The sequence below is a fragment of the Letharia columbiana genome (genome assembly GCF_014066305.1).
Source record: "Letharia columbiana isolate WasteWater2 chromosome Unknown Sc0000043_s0, whole genome shotgun sequence".
NCBI classification, from domain to species: domain Eukaryota; kingdom Fungi; phylum Ascomycota; class Lecanoromycetes; order Lecanorales; family Parmeliaceae; genus Letharia; species Letharia columbiana.
The window spans coordinates 74,328-92,497 of record NW_023501087.1 but is presented as its reverse complement, the minus strand read 5'-3'; the positions used below and the strand labels follow the sequence as shown (position 1 = coordinate 92,497).

Genomic DNA, 18,170 nt, shown 5'->3' with positions numbered 1-18,170 from the left:
GTTTGATTCGAACGATTACGAACATGGGCCTGACCCGCTTGAAGTTATTAATATACGGTAAGGAATGATGTCGCCTTTCATGCTAATCTGAATTGAGCAGTTCGTACTGCATGTATCGTCTACTCGTTTTCTTGACCTTTCTCTTTGGTAATGCGCCTGGAAGAGTGGATTGGGAGTAGAGTGAGACGAGTAGCCCTTGAGCATATAGTTGTAGAGAGCAGAAACACGTCGATAGTCTGGTCGTCGAAGCAGAGTTGTCATCATCAATCAGGCCCTTAATCCCAATACTTGATAACCCCCTCCAACCCTGCTGTGGCCACCCGACTCGTCGTTTGCCTGTTCCACTGCACACACGTGATCGCCCCTTCCCCAGCCCGAATTTTGTGGTGCATCTTGCAAGTCTTATAATCCCAAAAACACACCCAACCTCCACTATCCCCACTAGATACCCAGTCACCATTGGCGCTAATATCTATATCTATTGCATACCCACTCGTATTATGGCCACGGAACTCCTTCTTACGATTTTGGCGGAAGCGGTCAGTAGCAGCGTATACGACAATCTTATTGTCGCCGCTTTGGAAGCAGACAGATTTCCCTGATGGATGAGGAGCTGCGGCTGTGAGGGCGAACATGTGAGGTTCAGCAATGAACTTGATCGGCACAGGGATGTTTAGTTCCCATGCTCTCAAGGACTTATCGTCCGAGGTAGTGATGAAGCGGCGATCTTCGTCGACAAAGGTGATGGTGTTGATAGGGCCGAGATGGTGGTCGTATTCTTGGGTCATTTCGCCGGAGCGGGTGTCGTATTGAATTATCTTCTTATCCGACATGCCGGCCAAGAACTCGTATGGTGATGAAGGGTTGAATTTGATACAGTGGGGTATCGCACCGGTCTTGAACCGCGAGAGGCAAGCGCCAGTTTCCGTGTCCCAGATTTTCATGAAGCGATCGTATGAGCCACTGATGAACTGTGTGCCGGTAGGGTTGAAGTTGACGTCCGATACGGATTTCGTATGGCCGCTGTATGTTCGAAGGAGCTCGCGGTCGCGATAAACATCAAAGATCTTTATCCTGGCATCCGCAGACGCAGATAGGAGCAGGTGATTTGTGGAAGGAATGAATCGAAGAGCGTTGATAGGCTTTGTGCCATGCTTCCAAGTATGTATGAGCTTCCTAGGTGCCGGTTAATACCATTGCCAAAAGGAGCAATGAGACAGGAGAGAAATGGAACATACTTCGGGTGGAATGTCCTCTCGAGCCCTTGTTCTTTGTACAGATCAATATCAATATCCCTTGGAGCATGCATATACGACCGTCCCTGATAATCGACCAGCGAGGTCCCATGGAACTCCGTCGTTTCTTGATTCGAGTGATCGTCCTGGTAGGCCGTAGCAGCCTTGTTCATGGGCGCCATGTTCACCGGAGCGACCGACTCATCCATGTATTCCTCATCACTTGCCAGCTCCTCCTCAGCTAGAGCTGCTTCGTCCTCGTACTGGACCTCCTCTTGATATTTTGCCCAAGGTCCCAGATATCGTCCCTCTCCGTCAACTATGCTGGGATCGCCTTTAACCTGCCTTTGCCGCTTTGCTCTCGAAGGTTTCATTTGAACAACATCTCGCCCCCCATACTCCTCTGCGCTTGCTAAATCCCCCACTAAAGCCCCATTTGCATTAGGCTCCTGCGCATATCCTCGAGACTGGAAAGTACGGTGCTGGTTTGTAAATGTGGCATCACTGATCGCAGCTTCTTCGGCGTATCCTGTGAGCACATTCTTTCTTTTCAGAGCGTTTCCTTCGGTGGCTTTGAACGGATTCGTGGGGCCTTGGGACGGGCGTGAGAGGTCTGCATAGGGAACGTTGTATGTGAGCGCGGTATCCGTGGGCTTAGCTAGCATCATCTGGAGTCGCATTGGATCCTGCACGGTGTTAGAATAATAGCTGAAATCCCGAGACTGGTAGGACCAAACATCTAATGAGACCTCTGGAGCAGCGACTATAGTGCTTGCAGTGGTCTTTCGTGATTCTTGCCTCGGAGGAGGGGAGCCCCCGTCGCTGGAGGCATAGTCTGCACCAAGGAGCGCCATAGCTGTGTGTGGGAGAAAATTGTGAAAGCAACGGTGTGGAATACAAATGTTTCAGCAACCTGAAGTGAAATTGGGTATCGATATCCCCAACGCTCGCAAATGCAAGGTGCCGGAGTTTAGCCGCGTGTTGTAGAATCCCAAATCCACATGGCACGTTTTCAATATTCCAAATTCACTCGAATCTAAGCCCGAACATCTGGGACTTCTTCGAGGGAAGGACCGGACAGGACTCATGCATGTACGAGAAGACCAGCTCGAGAGTTTAGCATTATCATTTACTTCCTCTAATGAAATACACCGGGTATCCATCATCAACATTACAAATAAGATTTCACACAATGTGACCAGTCCAAGATCCCTCTGCTGTACAACAGCTCCTTCAACCCGTCTCTCCATGGCCGGTCTTGCTTCCGGGAAGCTGCAATATTGTGTACTCCTTGAGCACGCGACCACCTTTACGCATTGATGCCAGTTGCAGATGATCCGCCGCCACTACCAGCCGCCTTCTCGCATGCTCCGATGTGCCTTCTCTTTGAGTCAATGCGATTCGTCCCTTATTAATGCCACTATCATGCTGTAGAGGTAGAAGAAGAACATAATCAGATGGAAGCCGAGCTTGATGAATGATTCCTAGTTTGCTGTTAGCCCACTTTCTTCTCACGAGACGCAGAAGTCGCAAAGAGAGGAAACATTCGTGCCTTCTTATGGACATTGAGCTTTCTGAATATCTCCGTCGCGTCGAGAAGATGTTGATTCTCAAAGATTCTGGCCTTCTGTCAGCACTTTCCTTCCGGCCGCGGTCCAGCAACGCTCACTTCTTTGCGTTGTATGCGAGTAATGGCAAATTGAGGACCAGAGCGATCCAGTAGCCATTGATAAGAAAGAGGACGGTAAGGAAGGCTTGTACTGCCGCTTCGGGCACGATGTAGGTATTCAGGCGGTTGCAAAGGTCGATAGGGTTGATATAGTCACTATAAAGACAGACTTGATTAGCATCCAGATCGCAGCATGCCCGAGGCAGAATAGCAGTATTGCTTACCATTCCAGATCGCTGTACATGATCGTGAAGAAAACTTGTAGGAATAGGTTCACGGCATTTATTAGTACCGCCAGAAGGTACAGCCATGCTTCGCCCGACATCATTTGGAATGTGGTTCGTCACTCAATATAATGTATCAAGATGCTCGCGGCGCTGGGTATTCGAGAATGTGAAGGCTTCCAATCGGTGTGTCTGGCCCGATAAGCCTGCCTGTGGGATGCCGTCACAAGCAGTGGAGCGTGTGTAGCTGGGCGGAAAAGTTGTAGTATACAGTCTTAGTGATCGTGCTTCGAGAGGTGCGGCAAGTACTATACGACGTTGAAGTCGAATCGATGAGTGGTTGTTTAGGTACCTTGTTTCCCGGCTTGTGCTCCAGGTTCTGCCTACCTACGTACACCTAAAACTACTACTACTTTAGGGCACCGCGTTTTAGCGTTTCTCAGCACATACTCCTCCTTTTTACTTTACGCTCAAAGAAAATTGATGCTCACGCGGTCCCCAGAAAAGACTACATCGAGGGCATATAGAATTGTCGACTCGGCTATTCACAGAGATCTGTTCATTGAAGGGCAGCACCCCACAAGTGCACCTGATTTCTTATCAAAAACTGCAGAATCAGTGTATTCATTATCTCCACCATATGTACAACAAATTTTTGAAGCTCGGATATCATGCGCTCTCCTCATCTGCTAGCGGCACAGCGCGATATCCTTTCTTCATGAACAACCTCATCTTCTCCAAACCTATTTCGAGCACATCCGTCTCGCAACAGAAGCCAAATCGTACAAAACCCTTGAAATCCTTTCCATTCCCAAAGCACCTACTTCCTGGAACTAACATAACACTCGCATCCTCCATCAGCTTTTGGCAAAATGCAACATCATCCACAGGAGTTCCCATATGGGAAATTTTGATAAAGGCCGTCGTTCCGGCTACAGGCTTCACCCACTCGCAAGCCCACCTATGACTTTCCACGAACCTTTCGAGAATCTCCAGATTCCGCTTCGCAAGCTGAATGTTTCTAGAAAGTAGTGAATGTATACAATCGTTGTCCAAGGCATAGGCTGCAATCTGGTCGTCAAGCTGGCTCACACTGATCGTCGTATAGTCCCTGGCTTGGGCGCAAGCTTCTATGATCTCAGTACTTCTAGATGCAATCCAACCCACCCGTATGCCTGCTAGGCTATATGCCTTCGAAAGCGAGCCTGTGGCAATGGTCTTTGCGTACCCAAGTGAGAGGACTGAAGGGGGAAAGTCCGGGGATCCAGGAGAGATGGAGTGGAAAATGGGGCGGTAGACTTCGTCGGCCATTATTATGAGATCGTGTGCCTCAGCAACTTCGATTAGCAGATCGAGAGTAGATTTTGGCACGATGGCACCGGAGGGGTTGTGCGGATTGTTGATGATAATCATTCTGGTATTTGGTCGTATGAGACTTTTCAGATCTTCGATGTCCAATTGCCATTTCTTTGACTCCTCTGCTCTCCAATAGTCCACCTCGGCTCCTAATCTCTCAGGAATCTCATATAATTGTTGATAGGTAGGATAATGACATATCACATGGTCTCCTTTCCCAATGAGGCCATAGAAAACTGTCATATTTGCAGCAATCGCTCCAGGGGTAATCAAGATATTATCTGCTTGGAATGGCTTTTTGGCGGAATAACGGTTCGCCAGGTTTGTGCGTAGTTTTTCTGAACCGCGTATGGAGCCATAGGTAAGCTTCGTTGTTGAGGACCATATCTCGCTCGATTTGTCCTCTGAGAGGCCTCTGAGATCGTCAAGTGATATCGAGGCTACGCATGTTTCTGCAATGTTGTATCTGGCGTGAGTCTCATGAGCGTCCATCCACTGGGTTGTGGAATATCAGCTCTTGCTCGTAAGCCTCTAGGTATACATAGTGAACACTAGCAGCAGGACATTCTGGTCTCCAAAAGGCATGGTATGGTGCAAACAAATAGACCTCTGCTGACAGCTGCGGAGACAGCTTTACTGCAAATGCATGACTATTCGAATCGTAGAGGTGCCAAAACATTAAGCAAGGCACTGTACTACCCTATCGAGCAGGTCCTCGCGGAAGCGATTTGCGCTCCTAAGAATCTTCGCGAAATATACGCAGAACTACTAGAATTCACGCACATTAGGAGATGCTTGGAAGCTCACCTGCTCGACTGCGAAAGGCGCAACTTTCGCGATCGTCATGATTGTCAACCACGCCGTAGCCAGAGCAGATGCGAGTCAAACGTTTCAGAGCTGCGGACAATGAGGTTGATGCGTGGGAAAGGAATTTTCTCGTTCCAAATTGCGAAGCTTTCTCCGAACGTCTTGCCAAGCCCCCCGCAGTCATGCGTCGCTTGCGAGCTCTGTCCTAGTCAAGAGCTCGCATGACCCACTTGCCACCCTAACTCTGCCTCAACCTTTCATCTTTCTTTTTCCATACCCTTCGAGAAGCAAGAGAGGAGTTGTGCTTTCGTCCAGTCCCTCTCCATGGTCTCAGTGCTGTTTTGAGGCAGAAGTTCACGTTATCGGTGGTTCCATAGGCTCCAGCCACCCGCCTCTTCTACAGATCTTCCACGATGATCATACGGCGGGTTGCGCTCGCAGCGCTCGGAACGTTGTCCTTTGGATGGCCTTCGTTCGCATTCCAGAATGTCTCAAGGTCCGATCTCTTTCAGTCGACTTATTCAATATACGACGACCGTCCGCCAGACTGCCCGCCCTGCTTCAACTGCAACCTCGAGGCCTTTCAATGTGCACAATTTGCTACATGTAACAAATACAATGGCAAATGCTCATGCCCTCCGGGCTTTGGGGGGTGAGGACTGCGCAACGCCGGTTTGTGGCTCCCTGGCCATGGGTAGAGACAGGGCCCCAAGAGGCGGAGGGCAGTGTGAGTGTGAGGAAGGCTGGGAGGGCATAAACTGCAATGTATGCAAGTCAAATGAAGCTTGTAACGCGTTGATGCCGGAAGGCAACGGCGGTACATGTTATAAGGATGGCGTCGTGGTGAATGAAAACCACCAGATGTGCGATATTACCAACAGAAAAATTCTGGACCAGTTGAAAGAGCGGTATCCGCAAGCCACCTTTTCTTGCAACGCGGAGGACGAGACATGCAACTTCCAATTCTGGGTCGGTCAAGAGGAATCCTTCTACTGCGCCCTCGATACTTGTTCCTATAGCTCAAAGAACGAATACGACAGGAATACTACAAGCTATAAATGCGAGCATATCAAGTGCGCCTGTGTTCCAGGTCGCATGCTTTGTGGAGAAGAAGGATCAATCGATATCGGAGACTTTCTGACGGAAGAGATCAAAGGTCCAGCGTCATTCTCATCGATCAGCACGGAGGGCGGAAGCAGCAAAGACGGGAGCAAGTTCGAGGAACCAGCAATGAACAATCTCATCAAGAGCGTCTTCGGAGACGAGTCTATTACCTTGCAATGCTCTTGGGGAGAGTGCCTATACCGAACAGACGTCCCAGGCTATACCAGGCCAGTCAAGAAGATCAACACACCGTTGATTGCTGGTGTGATTGCTGGATGCGCCTTATTTGTCGTATTGGTGATCCTGCTGGTTTGGTATTTGTCCAGGAGGCAGCTCAAACATGGACCCATTTATCTGTCAGACGACTCAGATGACGATCTGGCCCAGATGATGGCCGAACACAAACCAGCATCACTACAATTTGACGATGTGTCTTACAACCTAAACGGGAAGCAGATTCTGTCGGGTGTTCAGGGTATCGCACTACCTGGCCAATTGATGGCTATCATGGGTGCATCAGGAGCCGGCAAGACTACATTCCTCGATATCTTAGCAAGAAAGAACAAGCGTGGTATTGTCGAGGGGAATTTCTACGTCAATGGGGAAAAAGTCATTGACAATGAATACCGAAGTGTTGTCGGTTTCGTGGACCAGGACGACACGATGCTCCCAACTTTGACCGTCCATGAAACCATCATGACGAGTGCTCTGCTTCGACTACCTCGAGACATGAGCATTTTGGTCAAGGAACAGCGCGTTTATGAAGTCGAGAAGCAGCTCGGAATCAGCGCCATTAAAGACCAGCTCATTGGATCAGAAGACGGTAATGGACGTGGCATCTCTGGTGGTGAGAAGCGTAGAGTTGGAATCGCATGCGAGCTGGTCACGAGCCCCAGTATACTCTTTCTGGATGAACCAACAAGCGGACTGGACGCTTTCAATGCATTTAACGTAATTGAGTGTCTAGTAACGCTGGCAAAGAACTACAACAGGACGGTAATTTTCACCATACATCAGCCTCGATCTAACATAGTCGCCCTCTTCGACCATCTTGTGCTCCTCGCAAAAGGACGGACCGTTTACTCTGGACCGTATGCCAGTTGCCAAAGCTACTTTGACCGAATCGGGTACGCGTGTCCGCCTGGCTTCAATATCGCGGACTACCTTGTGGACCTCACCATGCATGCTCAGACAGCACATACGCCGACTGACGAGAATGGTCCGTCCGGGTTCGACGGAGGTAGCGAAGGTATGCGGACTGTCAACAGTAGCGTTCGCGCCGTCAAATCTATAGCTAGTGCTTCAAACATGAGCTTGGACAACAGCAGCTACGGGAGCTACAACGAGTCGAATTTTAGACCGAAAAGCAAACGCAAACAATCGCTGAAACAGCAGCAAGATCGTAAACTCTTCACACGGAAGAAGAGCAGCACAGGCGTAGAATCCCCTTCGACCCCAAAGACTGATGATGAGGCATCCGATCCTAATGATCGCAGGAACAGTGCAGACCTGATCAGGCTGTCAAAGCAAGAGGGCCAAGTACGCCCGCAAATTTTGGATGATCCACATCAACTTCCACCGCCAGCCTCAGGCACTGGTACTGGATTGGATGATCTTGTCTCGAGCTATGCCAGCTCAGACGTTGCTGGATCAGTTCGAGACGACATCAACGCTGCTGTCAGCAGTGCATCGAATGCAAACGGTTCAGCCAATGGTCAGCCTAATCATGCGAGAGTCGCATCAGGTGCTATGAAAGGCTACCGACGCGTGGGCTGGATCAGTCAATTCACGATTTTATCCCAAAGAACCTGGCGAAACCTTTACCGGAACCCTATGCTAATGCTCACCCACTACGCCATCGCTATCCTCCTTGCTGTTCTTTCCGGCTTTTTATTCTACGGATTGACCGACGATATAAAAGGCTTCCAAAACAGACTCGGCCTTTTCTTTTTCATCCTCGCCTTGTTCGGCTTCAGCACTTTAACAAGTCTCACGGTGTTCTCATCTGAGCGACTTCTGTTTGTACGGGAAAGAGCAAATGGCTACTACTCGCCTATTTCTTATTTCGCGGCAAAAGTTGTCTTCGACATCGTTCCCCTACGGCTCATACCTCCAATAATCATGGGAGCAATCGTATACCCCATGACTGGCCTAACGCCGGCATGGCCTGAATTCCTCAAGTTCATACTCATCCTAGTGCTTTTCAACCTCGCCGCAGCGGCCATATGCCTGTTTATCGGCATCGTCTTCAAGGACGGCGGTGTTGCGAATCTGATCGGCAGCTTGGTGATGCTTTTCAGCCTGCTCTTTGCAGGTCTGTTGCTCAACCACGATGCAATACCGAAGGCGGCACTGTGGCTGCAGACCGTAAGCATTGTTTTTCACTACCGAATAAGAACTCTGTGCTAATGTGCTACAGCTCTCGATCTTTCACTACGGTTTCGAGGGTCTCATCGTCAACGAAGTCACATTCCTTACTCTCGTCGATCACAAATACGGTCTCGACATCGAAGTGCCTGGCGCATCTATCTTGAGTGCGTTTGGATTCGACAACCTCGCTTTGTGGAAGGATGTCATTGGTCTCGCCATTTTCTCTGGGGCTTTCATCGTGATCGCCTATGTCGCTATGCATGTGTTATTGGTTGAGAGGAGGTAATGTCTGGTTAATTCCATATTTGTCAAGCTGTATGTATGTACTGGTGTGTGTTTGGCATCTGGGCGCGGAGTTTCGCATCCAAAGCATTCTTGGGCGCACATGTACCATCATCTTCTCAAGCGTGATATCATCAAGACCTTCAATATCGTGCACCAAATTGAAGATATCTAATCTTCTTCGCCGATCATACTTTCATTTTGGTGGTTCGTTTTCGTTTCTGCACGATGTCGTGGTCTCCCGCAAATCAGAAGCGTACCTAGGGTACCTGCCGTTCGCCACCGGCGGGAGCCATTTCCCAGAACGAAAATGCCTCAGTCCTCAGACGGCTGTGTTTCCTATTCATAGCAAGATAAACGGTATAAGATGGACTGAAATGCTTGCCTTCTTTCCTTGAAGTCCCGAAACTTTGAAAAAAAAAATACTAAAGAAAATCAAACCTTTCACCCAACGCCTCGCAACATACCAACCTACTACTATCTCTCCCACGCCCAAAATCCACACCACCACCACCACCCAACGCTACTCGCACCGCCGTCCGCATCTCCCGGACCTACTCTGTCTGCCTCACCCCGACATCCCCATCTCCCCTCTCTCTCTCTCTCTCTCTCTCTCGATCCACGGAAACCGAGACACCCGGACTGCCCGATTCCCGACAATGTCTCGACGCTACCACGGCTTCTTCGGCGTCTATTCCCACTTCCTCGCCGTCGCTTTCGGGCTCGTGGCCATGCTTTTCGAGGTGCTGTGAAGGCGATGGGCGAGCGAGTGTACGACGAGGTGTAGTGTTCGGGCGTGCTTGGACGCGCAGTGCATTGAGCTGGCGGAATGGGATTGGGCAAGGACTTTATGATGATGATGGACTATCACGAATCTATGATGATGATGATGAGACGGTCGAAAGGAATTCTTTTGCGAAATTGCCCTGTGTAATTGCTCGACATAGCTATAGATGCGCCGTGTAATACTGTTTTGTTAACAGAATGCCATGTTCACAGCGCACTAAGCATCCGAGAAAGCACGTCTAGTCATCCACAGATTCTCCCACCCGCAACGGTTCCTCTCCCCCGAAGCGCCCTGCCTGCATACTTGATTCCCTTCTCCATCTTAATCCCTCCATTCCCATCTCCTCTTCGCTGCTTACTTACAGTAGCTGCAGCATGCACTGGCAATAGTTCACCCCCGAATACCGTGTCTGGCCTGAATACCGTGTCTGGTATATCCAAAGGCCCATTCGGATCAAAAGGCGGGTACAGCACAGACGAAGGCAGAGCATTCGATGATGGCAAACCCACAGCATACTGCCGACGGATCTCCAGTAAGCGGACTTCGTGCTCGATTTCTAGTTTCTGCGCTGCAGCTTTGCGCGCCATATCGGCTTCGTGGCGGGCTTGCTTGATGGATTCTTCTTCTTCGAATGCGAGACGTTGCGGTAATTTTGGGGAAGTGTCTGTGAGTTCGAGTGATGATAAGCGGGTAGGGTTCGAGGACTGGGTGCTGTGGCGCTGAAGAGAGTCAAAGCGGAGGTTTGGTCGACTTTGTGGCCTGTCCCAATCTTTTCGTGCCCTGTACAATCCTTGCTGACGCTCTCTGGCATGGTCCCTTGAATCCGAAATCAACATTCTCTTAGGGGCAAGCTTGGATGGAAGAAAGTATTATGTACCTAGACAATTCCAAAGGCCGCGATCTTCCATCTCTACCAACAAAAAATTCTGAGCAGTAAGCCACGTTGTGGCCAGTGTGACCACAGCTGACACAGACTTGAATGCAGGCGGACGTGAAGTGCCTTTTTGAACGACAGCCGCGACATCTCATCGGTAGAGGACAGTCGTCGTGACTGTGCTGGTCTCCGCATCCGTAATTGTCGCATGTGTACTTTTTGCGTGGGCGGTAGGTGCCAATTGCCCAGGATGAAGACACTGGAGAGCGTGAACGTGACGAGTACAGCTCATTGTAACTATCTAGACGCCTGGAATGATCTCTGGGTGGAGTACGAGATGGCCGACGCTTTGAGCGTGGAGGTGGCGAAGAATGGAGCAGTGGAGGAGGGGATAGTGTCCTCGAATGGTACCGCTCGCCTCGTGAATGTGTTAGAGGAGGACTGTCACCTCGTCGCCACTTGCTATTCTTTGTGATGCTATCCGAGATAGATATCCTTGCCTCGTCAGAACACGTTGCTTCCCGGCTCAGAGCAGGTAGGCGAAGGTGTGAGATCGAAGTTGTGGTGACGGGATGTGCCCATGAGGCTGTCATTGTATGGGGTTAGACGCCCTCCTGATGGCATTGCGTCCTGGGCAGGGCGGTTGGTGGGTCTGGAGTACAAGAAGGCGAGGTCTTCTTCTTGTGAGGTGAGGTGGGGGAAGTAGTTGGAGTAGTCGCGTGGCTCCTTGGTCAAGGAACCCATTGCTGTGGCTAGAGTTATTTAGGATGGCGGGACTGATGAGGTGAAACAAAGAGATAGAAGTGGAGTGTATCGGTGTAATCAGTGAGTAAATAAAAACCTATGATAGGCGGAAGATCTTACATTTCCGAGCTGATACTTCCTTCACATTTCCTTCTACTACCGAAACCTGTCTTGTAACTCCCATTCCTACCTCGAATAAGCAATCTGACGCGGAAAACTGCGTAGAGGAAATTTAAATTGGGCAACTTATGGTTCTCTACCTGTCAGCTTTATAATCACGTGATGGCTCAGCAGAAACATTCAGCTAAAAGATCTTCCTTGCGCTGTTCCATGTTTCCTCCCAGTCGGCTGGGTTCTCATCTCACGAGGGTTTCAGAAGACAGTGACCCCATTGGTGTTAAAGCTTTCATGGGCATAGTCCCATTGTTCTTCAGCTCTTGCGCCGTCTTTCTAGATGCTCTGATGCTTATGAGCTAACTTTGTACATACCTCTCGATCTTCCCTCAAAAATGAGCCTTGCCCACTACATCCTCCTCATCACATCCTCAATCACCTCCACCGTTCCTGCCTTTCCACCCATATCCGGCGTCAGCAACTTCCCTTCATCCAAATTTGCATCTACCGCCGCATACACCTTCGCAGCAGCTTCTTCATGCCCCAGGAATTCCAGCATCAGAGCCGTACTCCTAATCGTAGCAATTGGATTCGCAATCCCTTTACCCATGATATCTGGTGCACTACCATGACATGGTTCTCCTATCACGAAGCCATCGCCCACATTCGCGGATGGCACAAGACCAAGACTTCCAACCAGGGCAGCTGCGCCGTCTGAGAGGATGTCACCATAGAGATTTGGGGCGACAATTACGTCGTATGAAGAAGGTTGGCGGAAGAGTTTGTAGACCATGGAGTCGACGATTTGTTCTTCGACATCTAATGACTTGTATTTTGGATCGGCGAGAGCGGCACGAGCAGTTTCTCTGAACAGACCGTCAGTTTGTGAGAGGACGTTGCTTTTGTGTGTGATGGTGACTAAAGGACTTGAGTGCACGCTCTGAACTCCGGTATCTCTGATTTTCTGCCGCCTGAGGGCAATCTCGCCAGCCATAGACGCTATTCGATGGCTTGCTCGTTCAGAAATGCGCTTGATAGCCTCGGCGACTTTGCCTGAGCCATCCGAGGCTTCGTATGTTCGCTCCTCTTTGACATACAAATCTTCCGTATTTTCGCGCACGATGACCAAGTCTATCGGCATCTTAGATGAGGCTGTAGTCTTGACAGGTCGTACATTGGCATAGAGATCCATTTTTTTCCGTAAAGCGACAATAGGCGAGGAGTAGCCGGCGACTTTGGTGGTTGGGGAGCTGACGGCTCCAAAGAGGGCGCCATTGCATTCTTTCTTCAATGTCTCAACCGTTCTGTCTGGGAGGGCGTTGCCCGTTTGCTGAAACGTTTCGTAACCAGCGGGGAGATCGAGGAAGGAGAGGTCGAGTTTGAAGGTGCTTGCAATGGCTTCCAGTACTCGTCGGCCTGCCTGTGTCAGTCAGGATGGAAGCCATAACTACAGAAATGGCATGCTTACCGGTATGACCTCACGGCCGATACCATCACCAGGTATCAAAGCTATTCGTAGCGACCCGGAAGCCATTGGTGAGTGTGTGTAGAGATAAATGCCTGTTTGGATTATGGAAGTCAGAAAATCCAGCGCCACGAAGACAGAGATCTGCCTCGGCCTCACTGTGATCTAGCGTGTCTTTTAGCGATTTCGAAATGGATAAGATTGCTTGGCAAAAAAATCGCGCCCCCTCCGGCTTTGCCACCATAAATCCAAAAAATCCAAAAAAATCATGTTTTTCTTATCTAAATTTATGAATATTAATTATTAAGAAGTCTTTTCTATATAAAATCTAGTTTGTTTAACAAGTTCTATTAGTCTTTTTTGTCAAGTTTTTCTAAATTGAATTTTTATTTTTATTAAGTAAAGTGATGAAGTGAACGTACTCTTCTATACAAAATCAAGGTTATCAAAAGATTCCTTAAAATTAATCTGAAAAAAAAGTAATAGAATTAAAAATCAGTATAACTTTAATATAAACAAGATTAATGAATAATAAAAATTCATGAATCTAGAAAGAAAAACATGGTTTCTCCTGAATTTTTATGTATTTTTGGTAGCAAAGCCGGAGGCTGGGCGCGATTTCTTTGCCAAGCAATCTTATCCATTTCGAAATCGCTAATGGCAGGGGCTGCTATCATAAGGTAATGTACTTTAAGTCAACAGGGGGTTTTACTAATCATACCTGGAGAGTATTAGAAAATTGTAGGCGGGAATATTTCGACCCACATTAATAAGGCTTAGGGTATAAATAGCTATAGTATAAAATAATATCATATTTTACAGAGATCTAGGAGTATTTTTAGGTCTAGGAGATTTCCACTTAGAATATCCCTAGATCAGAAGATCTCTCGATCCTACCGCTAATGACTAAGCTATATTTTACATCTTAGCCTAATACCACTATAACCTCTCACTATACACCCCAGCCTACCTCACCCCAGCCCACCTTACCCCAGCCCACCACTTCCCATAAAAACCCCAAGAATAACACCCCCGCGAGAACTTTAGCCAAATCGCTCAAATCTAAAGTCAGAAATAAAAAGGTAAATATAATTTACAGTAGTCAACTCCCGAAAATAAGACTTAACACTCGTATTTATAAAAATATTCATAGAAGACTCACTTTCTCAGAAGACTCCTAGAAGGATTTTTAAGTTACGATATCATAATATTGAAATATACCTAATATAAGAAAATCTTATAAGAGAATTCTAGGATAGATACGATAAATCTTATAATAAATCTTTGTTTATAAATAATGCTTATGGTATTATTGTTATATAATTAGCCTACATGGACCATTACGAAAAAACCCCTGCCGACCTTAAAGTAAGGTATTTTCTCCTCAGCTAGCTGTCTTATTCAATACAGCTATACGTATATGACCCTGCCTCTGTACCGGTTCAGACAAGAACTTGAGTACTACGGGTGTACGTAGAGGACTCAAGTACTCTACGCTTGAGTTTGACTGCGGAGTTTAACTTCCTACATGCCCTATCCACGACTTGAGAGCACACACGTAGCACGCAAATCTAGGTCGTCATATGAGGGACAAACCTTTTCAAACCCGCGCTCTTGTATGTACATGTGATAACAGAGCAGAGCATAACAGGAGCAGTAGCTATGATCGGAGCACTGGGCAAGATCCTAGATGAAGTCCAATTCGGACCATATAAGCGGAAGGTGAAAAAGTATCTCGATGAAGCCAGAGCAGGTCAGTCAGTAGAGACTTTGATCTACAAGATTTGAGTCTGGTTTTGCTGACATGAAGTTACAAAATTCAGACTCGGTCCTCGAAGATCTCAAAAAAGCACTTGCGCCGAGGCTTAGGGGGGTTAAGAGTCTGTGGACGACATTCGACACCTACTGCGTCGAAGACTCCTCTCAGCAGCCATGTCAGTCACAACCAGCCACCAGAATAGAGCCCGCTACGGTAACTAACAATAAACCCAGACTGGAACGACAACAGTTTCAGAAAATACTTAGAGAAATTGTATCCTGATGTCGCTATGTCCGAGGCCTCGATCCAGCTGCTATGGAGATGTTTCTACTTCTACGCCTATCACCCGTTTCCACGCGATACTACTGACGGAAAATTGGATTCGGCGGCCTTCCAGCGTGCTGTAGCTTTACTAGTCGTCCAAGGCACGGATATTTTGGGCACGCAGGACGGAGGTGATTACTTCTGGCGCAACGACGATGCTTATTTCCGCAAAGCCAACTTCGAAAGTATTTTCAGAAGTATTGGCCGCCCAGAGAATACAGACCGGCCGTCCAACCATCTGGATTATGACTCAACATCTATTTTGGAAGCTGCCATGGACGTATTAGCCATGACGCAGCCTCACACAGTAAGCTTGGCTCCGTCGCCGGATCAGCTTCGACCTGCAGCCCAAAAGCTCCTTAGTGAAGGTGCTTCTCAGAGGCGATATCGGATAGGTCGCGAAGACTTATCGGCATTACTGAGCTTACTGCTACGGCTGAGGCTACGCGAAGCTAAGTGGGGATCACGCTTCCATTTTGGTACTATTGGAAAAGGAGAACCTGGTAATGAAGAACTGGCTGATGTACTGGTGAGAGGACTGGGTGGGAATCAGGACGAGGAGTATCTTACGTCTGGTCAAATTATAATGTCAATGGATCTACTGGTAAGTCTGGACCTAGTGGCACCAGGGGGTCCCAGCTGTCATGCCGGTTACTGCTCGCTTCAACGATTTGACTATTTGGCCTTGAGCTTTTGCTGGTCAAATCATTCAACGGCTTTTCATGATCTCGTGATAGCTGGCAGTACCCGACACGACTTTCCTTACCCCCTGGTGGTGGTGCCTATCTCAGTGTTCGGCACGTCTAATCTTTCACAGCCAAGTTTGCAGCTACGATTCCACCAGCTTTGGGCCGTTCTTTTTCAACCACCCATGACCGCAGATGATAAAGCGCCATCCCAGATCCCCGAAGCTATACCCAACCATATACTCGCAGCTATTTCACTATTCATACCTCAACCCAAGATCTCCAGCCGCTTCCAGCCAACAACACAGGACATGCGAATCTCTCTGGAGAACTCTAACACCCCGTCGCAGAGATCATATGACCCAACAGTAACACGTCTCGTCCAGTCTCTCGCCCAAGACCCACATCCCCATCTCATACTGCTTAGCAGCAACGCAACAGCAACGACACCACTCACAGTAATGGGAGCATACTTTCCTAGGCCGCTCTCCAACGCGGAAGCGGAGAAGCGTGAACTCGAACCCAGCACTCCGCATTTCCTCTTCCAGCTACAGCCAAAATTCCGACTTCTCCGATGGAAGGGGCCTCACTTGCCCCTCACAAACATCATAAACACAGAAGACGACGCACCATTGCTAGGAGCTGTTGCAGCAAGAGACGAACCACCTTTAGAGTACGCGAAAGCCTACAAGATCGGAGACCCTGAAAGAAGAGGCGCTGGCTTGTGCATTGATCCAGAGACGAAGTCAGCGACGCTGACGAGCAACATCACAGATACCGACAGCGGCAAGGTTGTCGGGTATAAGCCGGTGTACATGACTGGTAACAATAATGACATAACAGCTGATAGCAACTGGGAGGTAGCTGTCAAGATCGACTATTTCGAGATCTTCCGCGTGAAGGGTGGTACAGATGCGCATGTTGTTTCTGAGGGAGCAAAGGATCAGAATCGATACGCACAGGATGCAACAGAAGAGAGGATCAAAGGCGAGGAATTATCGAAACGGATCCAGGGGTTTGGCTCTACCTCGTGTTAGAAGAGGGTTGGAGGATGCGGCCACTCTCGCCACTGTACCTCTCTTCACTGCTGCTGCTTGGGTCTCGGCGTAATGTCAAGCTGAATGGTACCGCATCAACATGTTTATGACACTGGCGAACATGGACTTTTTGGTACCTTAAGGTTCGTACATTTCGGAGTAACTCTTTCCTTTTCACCGCATCCCGAGTTGCAAAACATATTTTCAGAGCAGAAGGCTCTTTCTACTCCCGAAACCTGTCTTGCGAGCCTGAAGTTTGTCTTTGAAAAGCAACGCTGACTCCGAAACGTGCGCAGGGTTTTACGCCATGATTGTCATTTACAAGACTGGTGGTAGCGAGCAGCCAGAGGTTGGCATAGAGCGGGTAGATATGGGCGCCCCAATTGCGAAGTATGGCGGAGACGCTCAGCCAGATGCACTGGTGGCTGAACCAGGAAGTTCAGAGAAGCCAAGAATGCTGGAGGACGTCAAGGAGAAGATGAAGCAGCTCCGCCTTGCCAGTGGCGAGACTCACGGCGAGGCACAGATGCCTGTCACTTGCGCACGGCTCATCTTTCCTGCCCTTGACGCCGCTGGACTTGCTTCCCCTGCTGCGAAAGAAGAACGCAATAGCGATGATATAGGCAGTAGCATCAAGGCTTAGTCAAAAAGCGCGTCCAAATTCGTCAACGACTACTATGATCGCCGAGCGCAGGCAGCTTACGTATGTTCTTGCCAACCCACTTTTCCCGCACATCTTCTCCCTCTATTTTTTATCAACTTGGGATATATCTGACGAAATGGTCACAAGCCTATCAGCATCCAGAGTCCACCTTGACCGCTCAAGCAGCCCCACCAAATTTAAGATCGCGCTTTGCAGACCCCAATCATGCAACCAAAACGCACTTCTTCACACTGGTTACAGGCGGCAAGTTCAAAGCCGAGCCGTAAGCCCACCTCCCCGAATTTTACTCTCATTATCACTCTCTTCATACCTGTTCTCGGCTAACGACAACTTAGATTGGGTGCACGCCGTCGATATGAGCGCGCGCAACGCCAAGCGGCGGAGAAACGCGCACAAGGTATCAGAGAACAGTCAAGCAAGCGTCTGCTGCAGGAGAATGTGCTTTATCTGATGGTGGTGAACATGCCAACGGAGGAGGAGTTGTTGAAGGCGAAGAGGGACATACAAGAAGCAAAGGAAAAGAAAGCGGCGAGCAAGAAGCACCAATCTTAGGAGCACAAAAATCAGGCAAGTATAGATTCCAAGCCTGCCCCTCGTTCCAAATGGTATCATTCATATTTTCTGCTAGATTGTATGCTTTAATTTGCAGGTATCGGCTTTGTTTCGGCC

General features: G+C 48.7%; 11 protein-coding genes across 11 annotated transcripts; 5 read left to right on the top strand and 6 right to left on the bottom strand.

Annotated features, from left to right (window-relative positions):
* Positions 1 to 275: 275 nt before the first annotated feature.
* Positions 276 to 2,089, bottom strand: HO173_009772 (uncharacterized protein; the record flags this gene model as incomplete). Its single annotated transcript, XM_037311660.1, has 2 exons — positions 276 to 1,176; positions 1,239 to 2,089. The coding sequence occupies 2 exons, from the start codon at positions 2,087 to 2,089 to the stop codon at positions 276 to 278; spliced, it is 1,752 nt and encodes a 583-aa protein (XP_037161366.1).
* A 537-nt stretch (positions 2,090 to 2,626) lies between these two features.
* HO173_009771 (uncharacterized protein) lies at positions 2,627 to 3,232 on the bottom strand (the record flags this gene model as incomplete). The annotated part of the gene is made up of 4 exons (XM_037311659.1): positions 2,627 to 2,719; positions 2,788 to 2,854; positions 2,905 to 3,060; positions 3,129 to 3,232. The coding sequence occupies 4 exons, from the start codon at positions 3,230 to 3,232 to the stop codon at positions 2,627 to 2,629; spliced, it is 420 nt and encodes a 139-aa protein (XP_037161365.1).
* Positions 3,233 to 3,797: 565 nt separating this feature from the next.
* HO173_009770 (uncharacterized protein) lies at positions 3,798 to 5,330 on the bottom strand (the record flags this gene model as incomplete). Its single annotated transcript, XM_037311658.1, has 2 exons — positions 3,798 to 4,979; positions 5,292 to 5,330. 2 exons carry the CDS (start codon positions 5,328 to 5,330, stop codon positions 3,798 to 3,800), a joined length of 1,221 nt encoding a protein of 406 aa, XP_037161364.1.
* Positions 5,331 to 5,777: 447 nt separating this feature from the next.
* HO173_009769 (uncharacterized protein) lies at positions 5,778 to 9,051 on the top strand (the record flags this gene model as incomplete). The annotated part of the gene is made up of 2 exons (XM_037311657.1): positions 5,778 to 8,762; positions 8,815 to 9,051. 2 exons carry the CDS (start codon positions 5,778 to 5,780, stop codon positions 9,049 to 9,051), a joined length of 3,222 nt encoding a protein of 1,073 aa, XP_037161363.1.
* Positions 9,052 to 9,601: 550 nt separating this feature from the next.
* On the bottom strand, positions 9,602 to 10,670 carry HO173_009768 (uncharacterized protein; the record flags this gene model as incomplete). The annotated part of the gene is made up of 2 exons (XM_037311656.1): positions 9,602 to 9,846; positions 10,097 to 10,670. The coding sequence occupies 2 exons, from the start codon at positions 10,668 to 10,670 to the stop codon at positions 9,602 to 9,604; spliced, it is 819 nt and encodes a 272-aa protein (XP_037161362.1).
* A 288-nt stretch (positions 10,671 to 10,958) lies between these two features.
* HO173_009767 (uncharacterized protein) lies at positions 10,959 to 11,183 on the top strand (the record flags this gene model as incomplete). Its single annotated transcript, XM_037311655.1, has 1 exon — positions 10,959 to 11,183. The coding sequence occupies one exon, from the start codon at positions 10,959 to 10,961 to the stop codon at positions 11,181 to 11,183; it is 225 nt and encodes a 74-aa protein (XP_037161361.1).
* A 29-nt stretch (positions 11,184 to 11,212) lies between these two features.
* On the bottom strand, positions 11,213 to 11,452 carry HO173_009766 (uncharacterized protein; the record flags this gene model as incomplete). Its single annotated transcript, XM_037311654.1, has 1 exon — positions 11,213 to 11,452. One exon carries the CDS (start codon positions 11,450 to 11,452, stop codon positions 11,213 to 11,215), a length of 240 nt encoding a protein of 79 aa, XP_037161360.1.
* Positions 11,453 to 11,975: 523 nt separating this feature from the next.
* Positions 11,976 to 13,100, bottom strand: HO173_009765 (uncharacterized protein; the record flags this gene model as incomplete). The annotated part of the gene is made up of 2 exons (XM_037311653.1): positions 11,976 to 12,986; positions 13,035 to 13,100. 2 exons carry the CDS (start codon positions 13,098 to 13,100, stop codon positions 11,976 to 11,978), a joined length of 1,077 nt encoding a protein of 358 aa, XP_037161359.1.
* A 1,593-nt stretch (positions 13,101 to 14,693) lies between these two features.
* HO173_009764 (uncharacterized protein) lies at positions 14,694 to 16,837 on the top strand (the record flags this gene model as incomplete). The annotated part of the gene is made up of 4 exons (XM_037311652.1): positions 14,694 to 14,784; positions 14,855 to 14,965; positions 15,024 to 15,718; positions 15,932 to 16,837. 4 exons carry the CDS (start codon positions 14,694 to 14,696, stop codon positions 16,835 to 16,837), a joined length of 1,803 nt encoding a protein of 600 aa, XP_037161358.1.
* A 307-nt stretch (positions 16,838 to 17,144) lies between these two features.
* Positions 17,145 to 17,480, top strand: HO173_009763 (uncharacterized protein; the record flags this gene model as incomplete). Its single annotated transcript, XM_037311651.1, has 1 exon — positions 17,145 to 17,480. The coding sequence occupies one exon, from the start codon at positions 17,145 to 17,147 to the stop codon at positions 17,478 to 17,480; it is 336 nt and encodes a 111-aa protein (XP_037161357.1).
* Positions 17,481 to 17,542: 62 nt separating this feature from the next.
* HO173_009762 (uncharacterized protein) lies at positions 17,543 to 18,053 on the top strand (the record flags this gene model as incomplete). Its single annotated transcript, XM_037311650.1, has 2 exons — positions 17,543 to 17,763; positions 17,837 to 18,053. The coding sequence occupies 2 exons, from the start codon at positions 17,543 to 17,545 to the stop codon at positions 18,051 to 18,053; spliced, it is 438 nt and encodes a 145-aa protein (XP_037161356.1).
* Positions 18,054 to 18,170: the final 117 nt, after the last annotated feature.